Source organism: Talpa europaea (genome assembly GCF_964194135.1).
Source record: "Talpa europaea genome assembly, chromosome: 4".
Lineage (NCBI taxonomy): Eukaryota > Metazoa > Chordata > Mammalia > Eulipotyphla > Talpidae > Talpa > Talpa europaea.
The window spans coordinates 96,537,703-96,561,616 of NC_140070.1; the positions used below are offsets into that span (position 1 = coordinate 96,537,703).

At 41.4% G+C, this 23,914-nt stretch overlaps 1 protein-coding gene across 1 annotated transcript in view; it reads right to left on the reverse strand.

Annotated features, from left to right (window-relative positions):
• ZBTB20 (zinc finger and BTB domain containing 20) overlaps positions 1-23,914 on the reverse strand; it is a gene marked incomplete at its 3' end in the record, with an annotated part of 42,928 nt that overhangs the window by 7,921 nt on the left and 11,093 nt on the right. Inside the window, exon 2 of the mRNA XM_084231793.1 lies at positions 3,012-4,619. Within this exon, the coding sequence (XP_084087919.1) occupies positions 3,012-4,599 (1,588 nt within the window). The 5' untranslated portion in view covers positions 4,600-4,619. The remainder of the gene's footprint in view (positions 1-3,011; positions 4,620-23,914) is intronic.

Here is a 23,914-nt window from a genome sequence, read left to right on the forward strand (position 1 = left end):
AGATTATAGGTAAGATTAATGAAGCTGTCTCTACTCTTCTAAGTATGTTCAGTTTTTTCTAGAATCTATTTAAACCAACATTTGGCCTTTTTGCTTTGGATTTTTATGATTTCCCCTTGGCTGCTGTATAGTTGGGAAGTTCCCTTTTTTTTTTTTTTAATACTTTCCTTTCCCCAAGATATTGGATAGAACTTTGTTTTGAAATGTGGGCCACAGTGAACCCAGGTCTTGCATTACTTCCATATGTTCAGTCTCTCTTGCTTTTTGGAACTCTAGACTAATTGTTCTTTAAACTTTGTTTGGTTATGAACTCCCTTAGTTAGACAAAAGTTTTGATAAATGGCTCTCTTCTAAACTGCCATTGCTAAATAATTCTGTGGTGAAAGGGATGAGTTTTGCTTCTTTTAAATAGGTGCTTCAGTGATATGTATATATATACACACACACATTATCGATTATTCCCAGATGTGGCAGTGTTATAAACATCCATACAAAAAACATAACTCACTGAGAACCTGCATAATTTACTGGAGATCTGAAGGCTACACTTTGAGTATAATTCAGGCTTATAAATGACTTTACTTGAGCTTTCATATCTATGATGTCTACATGTGCAAACCCATTACTGGTTTTCTCATGGGTAAATCTAGTTATTTGGGTTAACCACAGAATCCTTTGGTGAATTCATTGGGTAAAAAAGACAAATTTTGGTAATGCACTCAAAATTTTATGGTGCAAATGTAAATTCTTATTTCAACACATGATCTAAAATAAATGCAAATTCTGTATCTGCTAGGTCTTGTGGAGGAAATGCATGAAAGGGGACAGTAGAAATGTTTATGGATTTTAAGACCAGCGAAGTCAACTTTGGCTAAGTAGATACTTGTGTAAATTGGTCTCTTTTTAGCCCTAATTCTTAATATGAAGGTTTATAGAACAGCTACTCAGTTGAAGAAAGAAAATAAACTATATGAGAGCATTCTGTAAGCCAATTGTCACATAAATAAAAATGTTACTATTTGTCAAATAATGATAATACCTGTACCACAGGAAAATTTACCGTGATTGATCTGATTACTAGTGCATTCACATTTACCCTAAGTAAACGATAACCTACCACTACCTGATTTTCTTCCTAAATTCAATAGTGAGTCATATGCTTATTTTAGAGTATGAAAACTATCATCTTTAAGAACAACTGATTCACATAACAGCGTGCACACAGATTTATACAGTGCCCTGACTTGTGCTGAACTGCAAAGAAGGCAGAGTTTATCCTAAGCAATGATTTCAGTTGGGTACTTCCAGGCTTGGTACCTTGTCTGAGTGTCTGGTGCTCTGCTTCCCTTCTACCCCCCAATTTAAATTCATGTGCTTTATGTCCTATTCCTTAGATTCCTGTTAGCTTGAGAAACAACGTTGCTTTGAGGAACTATTTTATTTTCATGTATTGTAACTCAAGTATGCACCTTTCCCCTGGAAATTTATTTATCATTTAATAGTGTAGTCTGATACCAGAGATTTATCACAGGAGTGACTCTGATGATAGGCATTGCAAACTCAGTGGCCATCGCTGGGATAGGTAGGCATTATTTGGTACAAGGAAATCTCTAAAATTATACTTACGGTGACTTAAATGGAAGCCTATCAATAGAGCTTCTAATTCTATGTCTGCTTTATTATGGGGCAATGGCTGGGAGGTCTGGAGATCTTAGCGCTAGAATCAGAGAATCCGGGAGGAAACACCATCTTGCCCAACTGCTCACCTGATAATTGAGTGCCTTCTATGAGATCCCCAGAAAATGATCATACATTCTCTCCTTGAACACCTCTAATTACACGAATTCATTTCCTGTGGAGGTAAGCTATCCCTTCTTATAGCAGCTCTGACAGCTAACAAAATTTTCCTTTTACTTAGTTGAAAGAATCCATAGTTTCCAGTTCTACCATTTATAGTCAAATAGAACAAACATAGTATCTCTTCCCTCTTAACCATTTAAATAATGTTAATAATGCTAGCAGCAGTGACCATCTATAGAATGCTTACTAGTACCAGGAATTTTTAAAAGAACTTCACATATATTATGTCATTCAAACCTCAAAACAGCACTATAAGAAAGTTTTATCACTATTATTCCCATTTTACAGACAAGGAAAACTGAAGTATAGAAAAATCAAGTAATTTTCCCAAGATGACAGTTCAGTAGTGGTTAAGTCTACATTTAAGCCCAGGCAGCTGGACCCAGAGTGCCAGTGTAACTACTACACTATGCTGCCCTTGAAGCATACATGACACGACTCACAAAACACCAAGAGTCTTCTCTTCTGCAGGCTGAACATCCCTAAGACCTTCAACTCACTCACACATCATAGTCTTGTGTCCCTTCACCAGCCTAATCATATTCCTCATAATCATGTCCCAGCTAGCCTGTCACTTTTCAAAAAGGTAGTACCCAGTGTAGACTGTGGTCTCTAGATGTGGAAAACAGATAAGCAAGAGAAAGTAGAGTGAGTCTAGCACTTCTCTTCCTTTCAGGGACCACAGATATGGCTTAAGCTTGCATCAGCCTTGTTTTAACCTTCTCAAGCTGAATTTACTGCAGATTAAAACTCTCTTCCCAGCTTTGCCTATATGACTCTGGGCTGTAATGAGGTGACTGGAATATATGGTCTCCAAGAAGTTCTCCAGTTTTAAACAACCTAGATCAAAGAAAGTATTACATAGTTCAATGGATTTAAGGGATATTGTGCCTGAAAATTCTTTATTATTAGACTTTCCCATTTGGCCCTTCTTGCTCCATAAAGGGTTTTTGTGACTTTGTCTTTTGGTGGCACGGTCCTGCCCTCAGAGGGCATAACTGGGCTTCTAGAAGATGGCTGACAGTGGGGTCTCCTTAACATCTGAAAGGTCAACAAACCTTCCCTCTACCTCTGTCCTGTCCTGTCCCTCCCTTCCCACACCTCCCTCACCCTTGCCCAGCTGCCAGGCCTCCAGGGACACCTGCACTCACCTGTGTGTACGAACATGTGCTTGACGTAGTTCTGTTTGGCGGTGAAAGTCTTGTTGCAGAGAGTGCACTCATAAGGCTTTTTTTCACCCTGCCCACTGGCTGTGCTGTGGCCGGCAGATGGGGCCAGGGGCTGTGGTGCTGGCAGCTGTGCAGTAAAGGTCGACAGGCCTGGCTGGGACACTGTCACAAACTGGGTCTGCTGGCCTGCCAGGGGCTGTGGCAGGCTGAAGAGGAAAGGCTTGGGGCCGCTGCCCGCGGGCTGGGTAGTGAAGAGGGCCGGCAGGTAGGTGTTGCCGGCTGTGCCAATGACCTGTGTGTTGCTGGTCAAGGTCAGAGGCATCCTCAGGTTGCTGGTGAGGGTTTCTGTCTGGCGTAAGTAGAGCTGGGTACTTGGCAATGGCTGCCCAATGGACGTGTTGATCGAAGGCTGCTGCAGGACACTCTTGTCGGAGCTGTTGCTGACAGTGATGACCGTGCTGTCCATCTCTACCTCGTTGCTTCTTTCCGGGGAGGAGGCACCTGTCTCTAGTTGGTGTGGCTGTTGACTGCCCTCAGCAGGGGCTTCCGCAGCCTGCTCAGGTTGGGTAGGTTCTGCTGCTTGGCCATCCCGTGCTGCTCCGGGCCCAAATTGCTGCTCCACCGAGTCGGGCTCGGTGCCTATGGAGGAGCTGACTCCCGAGTCAAAGCTTTCGCCCTTGGGCTCACTCTCAGTACCCTCAGCTTGGTCAGTGTCTTCCGTGCACTCCTCGGATTCATTGCGCTCCAGGATCTGCACCCTTTGCTGCCCATAGTAGTCATAATCGTCCTCCATCTCCTGCTTGATGTGGATGTTGCCCACCAGGGTCTGGATGCGCACAGGGCGGGGCTGCTTGCGGCAGTGTGTGGTCTCAGGGGTGGTGGACAGGTAGCGCTCCATCTGCTGTGAGCGCTCATGGATGCGTGTGATCCAACTGGGGTCTTCCATGTGGTGGTCCCGGGGCAGGCCAAGGGCAGTCTCATGGTGGCTGACCACCGCACCGCTGTAGAAGGAGCGCTCGCCACTACCGTTCTGCATGGAGCACGCATAGAGTGCTGAGTAGATCCTGTCCACGCTGTGCTGGGGGTGGCTCTGTAGGTAGCCCGACTCGGTGTCACTGCTCTGACCCGATGTGCCTGACTCGGGAGTGCCCCGTGGCGTGTCCTGGCCCGAGTCTTGGATCCCCGGAAAAACATCGCCCACATTCTGTGATACGATGCGCGTGCACTCATCAATGACTGTTTTGATCTGCAGGATGCTGGCGGCCGTAAGGATCTGCAGGGCTTCCGACTGGGAGACGCGCAGCACGCCGCTGTACATGAAGTCAATGAGCTTTTGCACCGACTGCACTGACACCACGGATGGGATCTCGATGTCACTGTAGCCCAGCAGCAGCTTGTCCTGGAAGAAGGGGCTGCCGGCTGCCAGCACGCAGCGGTGCGCGCGCAGCATGCTCCCGTGGATGCGAACCGTCACGTCACAGAAGTGGCCACGGTTGCGCTGCTCGTTGAGGGTCTCGAGCACGGAATTGCTGAAGTTGTGAAGGTTGATGCTGTGAATGCGCTCGGTCATCCCCTTGCAACTGATGTCACCTGCGTGGCAAGACAGACACAAAACAGGGCATGGGGTCATAGCGAACTGACTGCATTCCTAACATCTAGGACTTAGGTGGATAATGCTCACAGTTCTTAGAAGCAGCCCCCTGCAGACACAAGGCAGGAGGGGGTTGTGTAACTGTGGGGAGATGAACAGGCTGTTGCACAGGGGTCATGCTGTGGGTATAAATGCCAATGGGAAGAATACTTGAATTTTGCTCCAACAGTGCCCTGGCTATTTGGGGTATTGAATCGATATTAATCCCCTAGAGTTTCTAGCAGGGTTGTCAGTTGAAGTAGAGCCACCTGGTAAATAGATGGGTCATTTGCCTGCTATTCTTACAACTTCAGCAATTAAGAACTGAGAGGCCATGGGACTCCTGTTCTCTTGGAACTCTACCTACACTTTAGACAAACCTAAGCCTGGATCCTTCGGGAAAGTTTAGATTTCCCCTAATTTATCACCATTCCTTACTCTATGCATAGATTAACAACAATATTCATAGTTTAAAAGTACCCTTTCCTCCTATTATTTTATATGGCATATTCCCCAAATTCACACCATGAAGGCAAAAAACTCTCCAACCCAGACTAAGATGTCCACTAAACAGCAGTTGCCCTGTTTTCCAGTTGAGGGGCAGCTATAGAACGCAACCTGTTCGCCAAAGGAGCACTTATCCACTGCTTTCTGTATCTCTCCATTCTTCTTGTCATCTCTGACAACCTGTTTGAGTACTTTCTAGGGTGGCGGTATGTAATATGGTATTAATCTGAATTTTCTGAGGCTTAAGGAAGAAGGAATGTTAAAAAGGTCAGACGTGGAAGCACTGACCTGAGAGATTGGAGTAACCTACATGATCATATTTATCACTCAAAGTTGGCATTTTTGACAGTGGAAGGGAGCACTATTAACAGTTAGTCCAGGGCAGCAGGAATAATCAGGAGTGGGTGGTATGACCACCCTGGCAATAGGATAGTATATACACTTGCTAGAGAGGAATTATCAAATAGGTCCAAGTAGGAAAGCAATAGATTCACACAGAATGTGGATAAACTGACCTACTGCTACCTTACACCACAGGAGTGTGCAGACAAGGAATAATGTTGGTAACATTTGGATCACAGAATGCGAAAGAAAATAGGTGCTATAACATTAAGCCTCAGGGATTTCCTTTTTTTTTTTAACCTCTTGTCTCAAATGGCTCTAAACTTCCTTTCTCTAAATGAGTCTTTGATAGGATTCCCCTGATTTACTTCATTGAAGTAACACTGCCTTCTAACAGTAATAGGTTTCAGGTGTACAGCATTATAATTTGGCATCTGTATATACTACATTATGATCACCATGGAAAGTCCAGTTTCTTCTATTACCACGCAATTGACCCCTTTATACAATTTACTCATCCAATCGGCCATTTCCCTGTAACATCAGCTAACGGTTTTTGTTATCTTCCATAGAAGAGTGAAATCAACAGCAATTATAAAAAAGACAATAAACGACAAGTGTTGGCAAGGGTGTGGAGAAAGGGGAATGCTTGCACACTGTTAGTAAAAATGTAAACTGGTACAGCCATTATGAAAAACAATTTAAAGGTTCCTCAAAAAATCATGAATAAAAATACCATATGATCCAGCTCTTCTCCTTCTGGGTATTTATCCGAATATGAAAATACTGATTTAAAAAGATATATGTTCTCCTTTGTTCATTGCAGCATTATTTTAAACAGCCAAGATTTGAAAATAACCCTAGTGCCCATCAATGAATGAATAAATAAATAAGATGTGGCATATATACACAATGCAATATTCAGCTATTATAAAAAGATAAGATTTTATCTTTTGTAACAACAGGGATGGACCTAGAGGACCATCCTGTTGAAATAAGTCAGATGAAGAAAGGTTCCCCATTTTTTTAAAGATTTATTTATTTACACATACAAGATTTATTTATTTATGCATACAGGCCAGATGTATGGGGGGGAGGAGGGTTCACCAGAGACAGAGTGGGTAACAGAACAGGCAGACTGACTGAAATACACTGCTGAGGGGAGCAGCGGGAGAGACAGGAGAGGTCTGCTGCACCATGTGGGTAGTTCCCTGGATGGCCGGGATCGAACTTGTGCTACCGATGCCGCAGATAGCTACATAGTGTTGTGTTTAACCCTTTGAGCCAACAGGGAGGTCCAGCTTCCCCTATTCTTGCCTTCACAAATAAACAATCAGCTCAAGAGTGAAGTGGGTTTTCAAAATCAGATGACACAAATGCTGACTGTGGATTTGTGACCCAGATCCCTATTAGAAGTAACACCACAAGTAATGTCCTACAGACACAAGGAATGCCCACCTCCTCAGATACTTTCTCCTCTGCCTGAGGAGACAGGACCTGTTGGGAAGGGTGAGCTCAACTAGCTCTTCAACCTTATGTTGTTCAGTCTCTCCCCCTCGCCTTCACACAAACTCAGTCAATCCATCTCAGTGGGTGTGAATAGAACCTGTTATATATTCATTCATTTTCTTTGTTCTCATCTTCACATTTGGTTAGTCTCACATATATTCACAATAAATGTCTATTGGCTCTATGTTCATTTCAGGTGATACACTATGCAATAATTTTTATATAAGAGTTCCTTTTTCTGGCTTCCATCAGGCCTATTATTTGCCCAAAATATTGCATTCAGTTATGGTTTCTTCTTTTTTTCATTTATGGAAAACAGATCATCTTTATCAGATTGAAGAATTAAACGTGCTCTAACTGTGCTAATACAAAATAAGGCCTCAGAGGCAGGCCCCAATAATCCAGGAAGGAATGTTCAGGAAATCAGTCCATAGACTAAAGTCCAAATTCTTGCTGAGTCCCCCATGTATGTGTACACGATGATGACAAGAATAAAAAAGGGCAAACATTTTTTAAGTGCTTACGAGGCGTGAAACATAGTTCTAAATACTTTATGTGTGTAATTTCATTTATTCCTAAACAATAATCCTACGGTATAGGTCGTCTTACTATCCCTATTTTTCACATGACGAAACTGAGATCAGAGAAATTAAGAAATTTGCTCAACTCTACATAGGCAATTAGTGGCGGAGCTGGATTTCTAGGCAGTCTGGCTATAGATTTTTTTCTCTTATCTGCTTCACTGTGTTGAAAGCTTTGCTTCTGAATGAAGTCTGCCCCTTAGGTGTCCGGACTGTTGTGTTATAAATGTGTGTGAAAAGGTTTGTCCGGTATGTCCTCAGCTATTTCTAAACCTAGCCATGTATTTGAAAGGCATTTATGTTTCTAGGCATTTATGTTTCTTGACTGAGACCAACATAGTCTCATTCACTGACCTTTAAGAACATTGTTTTAATTGTATAAATGGGTACAAGAAACAAAACAAGGGGCCTCCCTGGTGGCACTAGGGGTTAAGTCTCAGCACTATGAAGCTATCAGCAGCCACTGCAGCACAAGTTTGATCCCCAGCCAGGCAACTAACCCACATGGCGCAGGAGACCTCTCCTGACTGGCCTGCTGCTTCCCTCAGCAGTGTATTTCGGTAGATCTGCCTGTTCTGCTCCCCACTCTGTCTCTGGTGAATCTTCTCACCCCTCCCCCCGCAACTCTGGCCTACACCCCAGCTCTTGTATGCATGAATAAATAAATCTTAAAAAAAAAAAAAAACAAAAAACAAAACAGCTTGTTCCTGGCACTAAAATATAGCTTTCTAGGTACAATTTTACTATCACCAATGTTTCTTTCATTTAAATAAAATAGTAAACACTAAAACTGATTGTGTCTCAATAAGATCACTATTTCTGAGTAAGATGAATTTATTAAAATAAATTTTCCTACACAAATGAAAACACTATTTATTTATTTATTTATTTATTTGTTTGTTTGTTTGTTTGTTTGTTTGTTTGTTTGTTTAGTGGGACCCTCACTGGTGGCTGGGGATCGAACTGGCACTGCAGAGGCTGGGGGCAGCCTCACAACCCAGCGCTCAACCACTGTGCTACAAGGGGAGGCCCTGAAAACACTCTTTAAACACATTAGCTCATAGCACCAGTCATGACGACATCACTAGAGATGTCATATGTGATGAAGAGTTGGCTTCTTATAATTTTTAGAAACTCTGTCACAATTATCATAATAATAATATTCACGTATCATTTTATAGTACACAAACTTTTTCATGTGTAACATTTCATTCGCTACTTCAACAACTCTATGTGTTTTCAGGACAGTTCTTATCACTATTTGATGTAAGAGGAAGTTGAGGCTCTCAATGGCCACATGACTTGTCCAAAATTTTACACAGCTAGTGACAGGGTGAATTAGAACCATGCCTTTTGGTGGTTTTTTCACTGCAGAGCAGTGAATCACTGAGGAATGAATCTTGGATTGCCAAATGATCTAAAGGACATCCCAATTCTCGGCCTTAGGGAAAAGAGACATTGAAGGTAATAATGGAAGTTGTTTAAGAGTTGGAAATGGCCAACAACAAAAGCTGTCATAAAATCACACACACAATCTCCTAAGAAAAATTCAGAATGCTTGTTTGACCCAATTTGTCAAGTCTACCTAAATAAACAGGTAACCTTATATAGATAATCACAAAAAATTTTCTGTTAAATAGTCTGAATTAATATTATTGCTGTAAATTGTTGCCAACTTCATTAAAAAGCACAGAGACAAACTTAAACCTGACTTGACAAACCTAGTTGGTATTTTATAGACACAATTGTCAGACATCTCCCTGAGTACACTGGCCGACACTGTAGGAGCAACCAGGGAAGGCTGAGTGGATTTCGCTGATAGGGGTACAGATGTGATGGGGGACCCTGCCTTTCCATTCAAGCGCGCCTCATTCCTCCAGCACACAATGCTAGAGCGATCCCTTTCCCAGGCTTTCTTTTATTTTTAACACTAATACAGTGGGAAAAAGTTTCTGCCACAGCAAAGCAATGTCCAGGCTTTTGTGAAACATGTCCTTTTCACCCAGTGGGCATTAATGTATAGATTCCAAGGAATAAATCTGAAATACTCTACTGTAGAAGATTTGTCCTCCATTGAAAACAAATCTTGATTAGATGGTTATTCAGGGACTGTATAGGAAGGAATGGTGTGAAAACGCTAACTCTATTCTTTCCTAGATTGGCACTGAATAGGCATTTGGGCTATTCAAAAAAAAAAAAAAAAAACCCTTTCAACTACAAAACCACAAAACTTTGCAAAGATTATGTGTATTGGGGGACACCACCCCCGCCCAAAAATCTCCCACAGTGGTGTGAACATAGGACTGATGACAAAATGAAAAAAGCGGTAAAGATGACTTGCTATGTGTTTTACAATGATAACCCACCCCTTTTCCACTAGACTAAAATTATGGAGTCAGCTTGTGATGGCATTCACCACACACAGTGGCACTGGTAGCAATCACACACTCACAGTGGTTGTGTTCTGAGCAAGCACAATATGGAGGGGGCCAGTGCAGGAGGGAGGGAGTAAGCACCAAAGGGAAAATCTGCTGGTGGTGAAATAGGTGATAGAGGGCCAAGCTTTCGGTTTTGTAGGGAGCCTGCAGCCTGCCTGTTCCTTAAGCTGTGGGCGTCCCAGGATAGGACTTAGCATGAGAATAAAAAGCTGCCTGTGCACAAGGGAAAATGAACAAGAAAGGAAACAGCAGGCAATACAATCTCTTTTAATTAGGTGTGAAATCCAGTCCTTCCTCAGTCCGGATATATAAAATGAGACTATGTAAGAGTGAGGCACTGTAGAGGGAGAGGAGAATCTGAAGTCCCTGTGACTTGGGAGAAAACACCAGTTCTTAAATTAAAACCACTATGAATTTCAGTCAAGTCAACAGGTCTGAGTCAAATGGCAGGGCCAAAAAGCCCTTGAGCTTTCAATCTGGGCCATGAGGCTCAGATGAAGTAAGTGGGTCAGCACAAGAAGTACGGCTAGGATGGCCAGGTTTCCACAAACAGTCTTTGTATTACACTCCACATCATACCTGGACACCTTGAGTAGGCAGAGGCCGCTTTTCATGTATCAGTTGCTTAGTGATTACACCATCACAAGTTGGGGCTACATACCAAGTTGGCTACACTAGGAAAGAGCCATTCCTCTCTGCAGAAAGCAGACGGACATGCTGTCACCCAGTCTTCTAATTTCTATCCGTGGTCCTGTCATGCACAAGAGCTCAGCAGTATCTGCTTTACTTGTATGCTGAGGGGGATTTGTTGAGCCTCTGTGCTGCAGGAGGGAGGTTGCTTGTTCTGTTTCTACCATCTAGAGCAGATGGCCCTGTATATCCTTACCTCTTTTTCTGCCTCACTGGCATCTTCACAATCTTTGGAGGGTGGCAGGGTTAGGGTGGGGGACACTGGGGAAATCACTTGTGCAGGTGGAAGGTGGTAGGCACAGCGAGACCTCTTTCTCCTGCCCTGGCTCCATATACCTCGGGCACCCCAGCTGTCACTGCCTATGGGAAGGAGAGCTGCATTCTTCACTTAGCCATTTTTAGGTGAAAGGGGGGAGACTTTGGGCTTTCTCTTTCATCTTCCAGATAATCTAAGCCCGGGTACCATTTGCGATTTCATGTTTTCACTGTAGGTAAGAAAGCCCTTTTCTCAAAACATAGATCAATTGTTCACCTTTCATAAATTTGACATTCAAACATGTTTTCAGGAATACACCAGCTGAAAGTTTGTACTTTTGTAGCCACGGCATATTATTATAAGTAGACAGATACTAAAATTACCTTCTTGGGGGCCTCCCTGGTGGCGCAAGGGTTAAGACGCAACCTATGAAGCTATACCGCAGCCACTGTAGCACACAGCCACTGTAGCACACATTCGATTCCCAGCCAGCCAGGGAGCAACCCACATGGCACAGCAGCTGGTCCCCTCAGCAGTGTACTTCAGTCAATCTGCCGGTTCTGTTCCCCACTCTGTCTCTGGTGAATCCTCTCACCCCCCCCCCCACACCTCTGGCCTGTACCCCAGCTCTTGTATGCATAAATAAATAAATCTTTTTTAAAAATTTACCATCTTGTTTTAAGTATTTACAGCATCATTCTATTTAGGATCACAGCACCGCAGTTGGTTAAGTTGTTCATATTACTTCAATTTTCATTCACACATTGTCACATTTCTGGAGCACATTTTAAGTATTTAAATGTCCTTAAGTACAAGGATGAGGTCAGTGACTTTCATTACAATCTGAAAAAGGTCTGTGTTTCCAGAAATTATAGACCCATTATAGATTCAGATATGTCTCTTTAAGCTGTGTTTAACTGCTTGAACTAATCAAAGTAACTGAAGCTCATGCAACCTTCATTACTACATCTGATGCATCAGGCCTGCTGACCTGGTATTTCCCATTTACTCTGATTGAGCTGATGTTGCTAAAATCAACTATCTTAGTCAAAGTGACAGAACTAACCTTTCTGAATAGAAAGATTTAAAAATAAAAGCTGGATTGAAAAGGATGAGAGAAAAAGAGAAACATAGATAATAAAGGCTCGAACTTTGGAGGAATATAGCCATATAGTCTTAAAGTTGTTGAAGTCAACTAATACTTAACATTTGGTGAGTCAGGTTTCTGTAGGAGTTCCCTTTTGGCATTAACAGACTAGGAAATACCCTCTAAACTTTTTTGACTAAAAGTTAGATGTTGTGGTATAAGTTGAATAAAAAGTAAATACAAACTCAATATGCACTTTTAATCTAGCACATCTCAGTTCACCTGTTTTTCTCTCCCTTACTTTCTCTCTCTTCTCCCTTCCCTCCCTCCCGCCTTCCTGTTTTCCTTTTGTTTCCTTCCTTTCTTTCTTTCTGTTACTTTATTATGTTGTACTAAACTTAAAATACAGAGAACAAAGGGACAAAATTGTGAACTAGGAGAATGCTTGCTCCACAATCTTCATGCTCCTCCCCAGACCTGGACTTATCCTGACCTTCCTTCCCTCTCTTCATTCTACCAAAAGATAAAAGCTGTAAACTCTGTCTGAAGAATGGGAACAGATTATTACCACTAGTGGAATTTTCAGGCCCAAAGGAAGACGCAATCTCATGGAAGTCTACCCATTTGACTCTACAGGCTCTCCTAGTTTTCCTCAGTTAGCCCAGATCTTTAGTTTGCTTGATTTCAGTTTAAGTGCACTGTTACTTTTAAGGGACTAAGTAAGACATGTCTGCTCTTATGTCCAAATTCACAAATATAACTGATTGATGGGTGAAGTTGCTTCTTGCAGTCATTCAAATTTTCACCAATTTATTTGTGAAAAGATTTACTGAGAATACTGTGGAACCAAGCTTAGCGGAGGTTTCGCCATTTTGTATATCCTCCACCTTGCTATGTTAGTCCTTGTCCAGCCGCATTCCGGAGATAGTTTCAGCAGTCACAACCCTCACTCCACTTGGTGACGAAAAAGCAGACCACCCCAGCCGCCAATGAGGGCAGTCCTATCCATAAATGGGACAGCATCTCTAACCATCCAATCAGTTTGAAACTGTAACCGCGCGCCAAAATGCCTTTGTAGTAGCCAATGAGTAATTGCCAGCTTCTTTCAAAGTTCGCGCCACTCGCGACCCTATAAGATACCCCTGCTTCCTCTGTTCGGGGCTCTCAACCTCTGCCGTTGCATCAGTGCGTGTCGAGGGCCCGGTCTCGAGCCCGTAATAAACTCCCTTTTGCATTTGCATCAGCTGTCTTTGGGTTCTTGGAGGCTATGCTCGCCAAGTCTGCTGATCTTGGGCACAACAAATACTCTAGTGTAAATAGAGTTAAAGACATAGATGATATGAAATCTAAAATAGTAGAAGAAATTCATCCACAAGGACCTTTGATATTTGAGATGCACAATAATCAACCAACTAGCCCCAGGCCTCAATGCTCTGGAAGAGCTGCAACTGCTTTTTACTTTTTTGGAGCCTTGAATATCATAACTAGAGTTGAGAATCAAAATTTAGGTCACATTTTAGCAACTCTATTGGACCCCTGGGCATATTTTTCTATGTAAATTTCTTTTGGAAAATCTATTGTCAATTCCTTATTTTACTTCTACTCTGATTTCTCTTTTTTAGTTAGATGCAGATAAATATTTTCTTACATGTTTATTAATGTATTGACTGGTTTTTTCAGTCAACTTAAATTCCTTTAGTTATGAGGTAAGGATATAATCAAACAACTAATCAACAAAGTAGTTAAAAAGGGGCCTCCTTGGTGGCACAAGGGGTTAAGCACTGCACTATGAAGCAATCCGAAGCCTCTGCAGCATGAGTTCGATCCCCAGCCCACCAGAAGCAACCCACATGGTGCAGCAGACCTCTCTTGTCTCGCCTGCTGCTCCCCTCAGCTGTGTATTTCAATTAGTCTGCCTGTTCTGTTCCCCACTCTGTCTCTGGTGAATCCTCTCACCCCCTGCATCTCTGGCCTGTGCCCAGCTCTTGTATGCATAAATAAATGAATCTTTAAAAAAACAAAACAAAACAAAAAAACAACAAAAAACAACAAAAAATGTAGTAAACAGCTACATTATGGAACCAATTCTAAACTTAAGTCAAACTTCAGTTCTGGTTATTATCAAGCTACATGAATCTCTATACCTTAGGCATCTGATTCCAATGGAATGAAACGTTGAAAGTGCAAATACCTTTCTTATTCTCTTACAGGACAGTTTGTGAAAGCTAAATTTTAACTCTGTGAACAAAGGTATCAGATAGCTATAATTCTAGACAACGTTCTGAGAGACACCTATACTCCTCATTCCAAAGCTGAAATGAAAAGGCTGCTTCTAGAGGAGGGAAAACCTGCTGGGACTAAGGAGAAAAGTCAATGAAATCTGATGTTGATGCCTTTAAATCCTCTTACATTGTAAACCTTTTGAGACACCTTTTAGGAGTTTTATTTTTTTTTTCCTAAAGCTCTTTCCTTACAAATTTAGCTGCTGCCCTATTGTAACCTTTTTCTTTGTTCACTAAATCTGGGGAACAAAAACACAAAGATGCTGCATCTGTGGGTGGGACACACACCAAAAAAAAAAACGAACAAAAGGATCTACTTAAATGCACAGTTAAAGTATGCAGTTTGAATTTGGCTTTGGATAGACTTGAAAGATCTAAATATTTAAATGTACAGTTAATAAGTTTGGTTCTTTAGTTTGCTTGAAAAAAGTTAAAAAAGTGTTTATATAAAAAACCAGCATCTTCTTACTGTTCTAACCTGTTCTTTTGATTACTACATCACCTGTTCTTTTGATTACTACATCGTCATATACTTTTTTTTTTAAGGAAAAATAAATTTTACCTTTAGTAGGTTTAAGGAGCCCAGCAACAGGTATTCCTTTAGAAAATATCATTAACGAGTGATGAAGTCTACTTAAGTAAGAAATTAATTTTTGACTTTGGGAAAACTTTCATCTGAACTTCAATGAGTGAGAAAACAGAACTCCACAGTGTAACTTAAAAAAGGCTTTTGACTAAAATAATCACAGAGCTTCCCAATTCACAGAACTTCCTTTAGTCCTCTTCTGTTGCTCAATGTTCTGTAACTGCTTTTGAAGCAGATCTTTAGATTCATGCTCAAATGTTCTCTTTGCTTGTGTTTTTCTAGAAAAAAAATAAGTTGCCTCGAATGTGCAACTGGTTTTCAAGTGTAGTTCTGTTTATTGGTAGGAGGGGATTACACTTTTTCTCTGTTGGAAGATGTGCACTTAAGCCATGATTAGATTGTTTTACTGAAGAATGAAGGCCTTCTGGTGCAAAGCATTAAGAAAAAGCCAAGGAAAAAGGTAAATTTATTTGCTGGATGACTGGTTAAGAAGGAAGCACAGAGGTGATTTGATGAGGGCCTGCTTAAGAAAGTAGCTGAAACTACATCTCAACAGCCCACCTGGGGTGATCCATTATAGAACCAGGCACAGGATTTCCTTAAGAAAGAATAAGATGTAAGTTCCTTTTTGGCACCTGCTGAGATGAAGAAGATCCTAAATAAGTGTTGTCAGAACTCAAAACCTTGGGAAGCACTGGTAAATAAGCAAAGTACTAGGCATACTTTGTAATTATTCTAATAGGGAGTAAGATATTTTGTTTATTTTTATTATATTCTTTACACGCGTGTTCTTCTATATGTTCAATATCTTATTTCTATATAATAGGAAAAAAGTAGGGCCTCCCTTGGTGGTGCAGTGGTTGAGCGCTGGGCTGCGAAGTTGCCTGCAGCCTCTGCAGCGCCGGCAAGGGTCCTACATGGTGCGCAGACCTCTCCTGCCGTGCGGGCTGCTCCCCTCAGCAGTGTATTTCGTTGGTCTGCCTGTTCTGTTCCCTGCTCTGGCTCTGGTGAATTCGCTCACCCTCCCGCACTTCTGACTGTACCCAGTGCTTGTATGTATGTATGTATGTATGTATGTATGTATAAAAAATAAATCTTTTTTTAAAAATAGGAAAAAAGTAATTAATCTGTAAGTCTTCTATAGCTATAGCTGACATTCTAATGACCTCATATTGATTTTATATTATTTTCTCAGGTTTCCCAAAGAAAATTTCTGTGCCAATCCAAGAACTTGGACATGTTGCCATCCTTTGCATGTCCTGCATTCCTTATTCACTTTCTCTCCTTTGCTGAATTTATTCTGAGTTCTGAAATTATTGTGCTTTCTCTACTTACCAAATCTTAGGTTCCACTGGTTTGCGAGGTAACATTAACGTCTGATTTTTTTCCCCACTGAATTAGAAAATTTTCATTGTAATATGGCAGTTAAGAAAGGCCCAGCCTTTGCCCCAGGACTCCCTTGCCCCAGGAGTTGTTCTGAGCTCAAATCAAAAGTTAAGCCCTGAAGACAAAGCTTAAGAAAAAGGGTTTTGTTTTAGAACTCTAGCTCTTCTTAGCGAATTAAGTTGCACCCTTTCTGGGATCAGGAGGGGAGGGTGGTACTTTGGAATTAGATTGAGGTGGTCTGACCAAGAAGAAAAACACATCCCCTCCAGTGGGCGAGGTGCCAAGGTTTGAGGTCTCCGCCTGCACACACCTATCTCTACTTGGGGTAATTGCTTGGGACTTCTGGAGGCTGTACCTTAAACTGAACCGTCACGATCTTGGGGCTCAGTCCCTGCTCCCGAGCAAGAACCCCGGTGAAAAGCATCTCTAAACTCACCTAATGCTAGTGCCTGGCAATCAGAATTAATAGGCTCAATGTTGACCTGGTGGGGTGAACAGGGAGCTTCAAGATGGAGACCACCGTGGATTAAGCCTCTGATCCACCCTATACTCCACAAGTCTTGTCCAAGGATAGGGAGGGGAAGAGAACCCAGACACTTGTCTGAATTTCTTGATAATTTAGCGAGAGGGACCTTGGGTTTAATTTCCTTTAGAAAATATCCAACACATATCACATACTTTATCTTTTAAAATTATGTTACCAGTTATTGTCTCTCTACTGTTTTGTACTTCATTGTGCCTGTCTCATCTCAATAAGAAGACTTCAAGCTTCTAGAAGGCTTGTACCTTACCTTGTTATAAAAACAAATTGCAAAATTATTTGATCTTTCACACTACTTTACATAGAGTAGGTCCTATCTGTGGTTTTGTGTGTGTGTTTGTTTTTGTAACTCTCCACTGCAATTCACAATCATTCTGACAGTAAGTGTAGATTGCAGGGTGTACCTGTTGTCATAAGCATGTGTATATTTAGTTACAGGAGGTCTTCCCAGTTCCTGAAGTTCTGTGCAATGCTCTTCCTCTGCCCTTTATTATTCTCCTCTCATCAGCAGATAGCCACGGTTCTATTTTCAGTATAAATTTAAGATTGAAGGCAATTGGTTTTTTTAATGCATTTAGGGAGTTTTCCACAAACTGTGCTCATTCATTTATGATTTCTGACACATGCCATACTGTTCCCATCTTCCTGATTTCATTTTCCCCAAGAGATAGCTCATTGGGTCCTCCTGTCAGCTGAGGATTCAGTGGAATTCAAAACTGAGTCATACTTTGCAATCCAAAGTGAGAAGAGACGACTGATCTGTGATGTGACATAAGAAACAATCAGGCCAAACTCCCACCACTCCAGACTAACTTGGGGAAGCTAAACCACTTGGTAACAGATGTTATAGGGATATCTGTCAATCAGCTTTGATAACGGGTATTTTTATTTGCATAAACAGTGTCTGGGATTGTTTAGAATATTTTCACTTGGTGGCCACTGGGTGTCCTCATTTACAAAGTAAATATTGAACATTTAGTGTAGGTCACCAGGGAAAATAAGACACTAGTTTTTTCTTTGGCCTTTTATATACCGGGTAGAAATTTACTGCTGAACTCACAACCAGGTCGGATATTAGTACCATTTAAAAGTCGGTCAGGTCAAACTGTTAACATTTATAACCAAAAGTAACTTCTGTAGGTCCCAGACACGAATTTGCAAGGCTGTTTCCTCAATGCAGGGGACTGTGATCCAGTTAGTAGAATGAGCCCTTATTCATTTAAAACTGGCATGAATATTTGACTGTCGGTCTAGGGAGCCAAGGAGAAAGGAACAGAGAAAGTCTTAATTTGCTCTTGAAAGAAAAGAGAACACCAAATATCTCCATGGGATATTTGTTAGATTCTGTTTTCATCTCTACTTTTTTTTTTCAAAACCAATAAAAAATAATTATGAGAAAGATAAAATATGCCTTTTGCCTAGCAAATCTGAAGTAATAAGAAAAATGGCACAATGAGCTGGGTCATATAATGATTACCAATCACTTCATATTTAGGGACAAAGGAATAAGTTTTTCCTTTGTGGACTAGTTATCCCACCTAGAAGTGAAGGGTAGAGGTCACATAGTCAACAGATATTTATAGATTCAACCATTCCAAGGTACTGAGGATGACACATTGCTGGACAATCACTTTATGCTCCCTGAGTGATTTTTGCATGTTTATGACTATCAATGCTGCAGACTGATGTCATAAATCCAGATACATACATCTATCTCTGATGAGATTCTTTCCTTGCAAAGCAAAAAGGATTTCCATCTCCCCACCATGCAAATTTCTCAAACTTGATATACAAAACTACTACTGACTATATAACAGTATTTACCTTCAAATGCACTTAGCCAGCTACCTAACCCTTCAAAAGCAAAGTTTACTGTAAAAATTTTTTCACTGATGTACACTGTTAGCTTGATAATTACACTCTGGCACACCATTTTCAGTACGCAACTGTTCAGTGTGATTCCTTGCCATGCCCAACAAATTATACAGATATTATCTGGGAAACTAGGAAAACCTGTGAGCTATTCATTGCCTGTTGGAGATGTTCTATAGTTTTACTGGCTTTACTTAATAGCCTTTACTGTTTTTCAAGTCTCTAGTATAGCTGTCTATTACTATTAATCAACTGTTTAAATCCATAACAATGCACAACAGCCAGGTCACTTTCACCCTGAGAGTCTACTAAGGGATCACAATGTATTCATTTCAGTCAAAGATGTGTACATTCCTGGGATTGGTCACATTTTCCAACTCTTTAATTAGTAGATTCATTTTTGAACTATTGTAACCCTGAAGGCACAGATCTGCAGAGCTCTCTTGACTGTGTTTTACCCTAAGCCTTTTCTCCTTTCAGTTCCTCAGTTTTCTCATTTAATTTCACTTTTACAACTTCTTGAGGCTCTGCGGCTGAACACCACACAGCGCAGGTCTTATCTGATGTGCCGGCGCCTGGTGTGGTGTAAGACACACTGGTGTTTTGTTCTTGAAGTACAGGACTGATGTTCTGAAACCTAGACTCTAACACAAAGGGGATCATTAGCTCGTTTTAAGTGTCTCTTTTCTTCCCTCCTGGCCTCCTCCTACCCACCCCAATACTTCCTTAGTCCTGTGCACTGGCAGCAGATGGTAACCATATTCCAAAGCTGACTATATACACAATCGTGCCACGGAGAACAGAGTGGCTTCAAAGTTAGTTTCTATTCAAGTGGGATGGCAGAGACTTCTGGAGGAGTGAACTCATCTCTCATTCATTTAATCCCCTATTCATTCAGCCAGAAATTTGTTTTCCTACACATCCTTCTACTGTCCAGCCAGTTGAGGGAGGATGGGCGTGAAGAACTCTCTCGAGGGTCCTTTCAGCAGGAGGGCACTAACGATTCTGTGCCAAGCTCTTGTTTCCCTGGGCCAGCTCAGCCTGCTGCTGATCAAATCATGCCATTCCCATGAGAGGAGCTTGTGAGCATTGTGTGGGGGTGGATTTCTCAAGAACTATCTACTTGCTAGAATGAGAGTCACATGCTATATGCCCTAGACAAAGATGAGACCTGAGGAAAGGGTAAAGCAAGGAGGAGGTTTTGGGGTTACAGAAAAAGGCACAGGATAGTACAATACTGGGGGTGGGAGTAGAAAAGCCTTTCCTTTTTGGTGTGTCAAGGTTTTCTGGAGCTTTCTCCTAATCATCTGTTTGAGCATCTTGAAAATAAGTATCTATTTTCATGATATCTATCAAAAACAGGCACCAGATTATCCCACAAAGTTGACCTTAACCCTGCCATATTGCTACTAGAATCAAAACATGTAGCAGTCAACATCCAACAGAAATGATTCTCTTTTCCCAGCATTGAAAACAAGAGGGTATTTGTGACGCACATTGTTTTGTAGGTCTGCTGAATTAAAAGAATCAGATAAAAAATCAGTACCTATACTCTTATAAATGGGTAGAACGCTCACAGGCGCACTCTGACTCTTATTTTTGCAAATTCTCCCCCATCACATTCATTCATTCCTTCACCAAGTATTTGCTGAGCACCTACTCTGTCCAAACACTGTACTAGGGTGCTAAGGATCCAGCAGTAAACAAGATAAACCAGATTTCTGCCTTCACAAATTCTCCTACCTGGCCAAAATAAGCATTTAATCATTTAGCCGCTAGAACGTTATTTGAAGAGCAGTAATAACTCATCTTACCTAGTATTTCTTCTGAGTCTTTCTCAAATATATTTCTTGACGAGTCAGAGTCCTTTAAGGAAGAAGTTTTGTCTTAAAGCTCTTTCTATTGTTATAGCCAGTCTTCTTGGCTACAATGTTGAGAGTTCAGATTGCAATTGCTACCTTTTGTGTGGGGGGTGGGGGAGACTACAACCCTGAGGATGGTTACTTTTCAAGCTACACATACATTTTCTCTGTAAATATTGTACCATCTAATTTGTGTCTTTGGATTCTGCTGATTAGCTACCAACATGTGATTTAAGGAATACTGCATATGCGATTTTGAAATCATGACTCAGTGAGTTATTATTTTAAAACTTTGACTTAGGATTTAAACAGACTTGCACACAGTCTAGTGTAGCATTTGATCACAAACTATCAGTGAGAGACTTGTAGCTCAAGTTCCATCCTCATGTGTTCTCTGGAATTCTATACACAGCAGCCAAAGTGCTCAGGAGAAGCAAATGTCAGAAATTATCTCCATGCATTACCAACAACTATGTGGGTGCGATGGAACAGGAAAGGCTTCAAGGCACAATGTGTTAACAAGTCTTACTGAATTTCTTAAGACTACATTTTTCTAACTACTGTGAACTGCTTCCGAATGGAAGAAGGTAACTGAGTGATTAAGAGCAATCCTCCACTGCAGTGAAGCACAGTTACTCTTCTACCTTTACCTCTACTTTGAATTAGTTCAAAATACTGTGAAGCCATCAGGTGGGCTGTCTTGCAAAAAGATAAACGATGCACCTCTTTTGTCGTGAGAATGTCTCTTTGGAAAGGGCTTTCTGATGGGCAGCGCAGCAGTTCTCCCTTCCAAGGACCCGACGCTTCACCTTTTCAAGTATTCGGGCTGGCGGGTGGCTACAGTGACACAATGCCTAAGGGGTGTGGTGGGGGCACGTACAAATCCTACAATGTACTCTAGGGGGAAGATAGCACACAAGACCATTCTCTGCAATTGGAACATCTCTCAGTGTTTGGGATGTACTGGAGGACAAGAAGGAACTTCATGGGTCAGTATTAAGAAGGAACTTCATGGGTCAGTACTACAATATAAGTAATACCACATATCTTACTTAGCCCAAGAGAAAAACATTCAAAGAGAATTTTTTTTAACTTCTCTAGGCCACAGTTTCCTTATCTGTAACATGCAGTGTTTCGTAAGAATAACAACTTCTCTATTTGACATAATACAGAAATACTAAGTAAATGAACGTTTAGGGAGTATTAGTAATTTTCAGATTTTAGTGAAAAAAAGACAATTGAGGGAATAAAGGAAGGGAAAAAGATAATGGAGAGGCCTCCCAGTCTACCCTTTTGGGAACCAGGAAAGGGGCACTGGCCTTCTCCTGAAGTGAGGACGGTAACTACAGACCTTTGGTCTCCGTTATTCACAGGGGGTAGGACAGGGCCCATGCTATGACCCTCATTTATGCTGCATCAATTTTAGTAGACATTTCCTTAATAATTTAAAGCACAAACCATAGCTAGTGCTCAAATCCACTGAGTGCTGTCTGTCTGCCTGGTGCTGTTTTAGGGTTTCACGTAGAACATTCCATCTAATTCTTATAATAATCCTATGAGGTAGGCACTATTTTCATTCTCATTACGCATATGAGAAAATGGAAACAGGGAGGTTAAGTAAACACAGGAAAATACATTCATTGGTTGAAGTTCATATTAAAAGTAACAAATTGCAAGCCGGGGATGGGAGGTGATTGAGAAAACACTTTCTGAGCAATAAAAGGTCTGTATTTTAGTGGATTATCAAGTCTTCAAGAAGTAGCTTTAGAGGTCTGTCATGGTGCCTGCCCCTACTCAGTGGGCATATTGAGAGGTCAAGTAAGAGCTCCAGGAGCCATTCTGTATTTGGGTGTTTGCACTGGACCTCTCCTTGCTTATTAGTTTACTCTTGGGGGACAGGTCTGAGCATGGAGACTGGGTATTCTGATTAAGATATGTCTCAGGGAAGTGGCTCTTTCCTTCTTTTAGTTCCCTGAACTTAATTTAATGAAAGTTAGGGCCTCCCTGGTGGTGCAAGGGGTTTAAGTGTCAGCACTATGAAGCTATCTGCAGCCACTGCAGTACAAGCTCAATCCCCAGCCAGGGAGCTATCCCACATGGCATAGCAGACCTCTCCTGTCTCGCCCACTGCTCCCCTCATTAATGTATTTCAGTTAATCTGCCTGTTCTGTTCTCTCTGTCTCTGGTGAATCCTCTCACCGCACCCCCACCCCGACCCAGCACCTCTGGCCTGTACCCCAGTTCTTGTATGCATAAAAAAAAAATCGTCAAAAAAAAAAGTTATACAGTCATGTCCCAGAACCATCCTCTCCCCTCCCCCCCCCCCCCCCAGGGCACATATACCTGCTTAGTAAGTTCACAGACTTTGAGAGGGTTCCAGTCATGGCACCAGGAAGTTGAAGACCTCCAAGTTAGGAATTCCTCCTCTCAGAGGGAAAGAAGTGACCTGTGTGTAAAGCCTCTGCCTGTATCACAGCCCACAGACAACAGGTTTTCTTGAGCGTGCTCTCAGCACTGACCCAGGCTTATGACACTACTTTAGAAGCATGGGATCCAACCAGCCCTCTGGAGCTTTCAGGTGAGGAGTGAAATGGATAGACTAGATTTCTGGTGGTTTCCTTAAAAATGGAGGAAAAATACTTATTCTTGCATCAGAAGCCTACAATATTTCCCTGAGGAAGGGATAGGTAATTTTCTCCTGGGGTTAACTTCTAATTGTTAAAGTTCGGAATTTGTATTTTCCCTGAGATATGGAACCACACTCTGTAGTCCACGTTTAGTTTATATTCGCCTTTCTTCCATTATCACCTTGGTATCCAAGTACCCAGTTGAGATATGAGATAAAGAGACAATAAGTGATTTTACAGGAAAGAAAATGATTATAGCAAAAAAAATGACAAAAGTATTATAGTTGCCACTTCTTGAAACTTCACATGGTATTCTATGTGCCACATGAATTTTTCTTAAAAATATGTATGCCTTGGTTTAATACTACATGAGATGGTAGCATAAAAATGACATGAACTTAGATAAAACCACTAAGGATAAATTGAATAGCAGGAAAAAAATTCTTTTTTGGAATTGAAAAGGAAAACCTCTTGAAGGTCTATTTTGATACCAACTATGAATTCAAACTTCCTCATGAAGTTATTAAGACTCATATTCAAAATTTTTCCATGTGGTTATTTATGGAAATTCTAGTAGTGATAAAGTGATTTTCTTAGTTTTATAGGTAGTTTAATAGCAGAGTGAAGTAACTCTTGACTTAGCAGGTTTCAGAGCACCGTCTTGAAGTGGAAGTAATTGTGGTTACTGT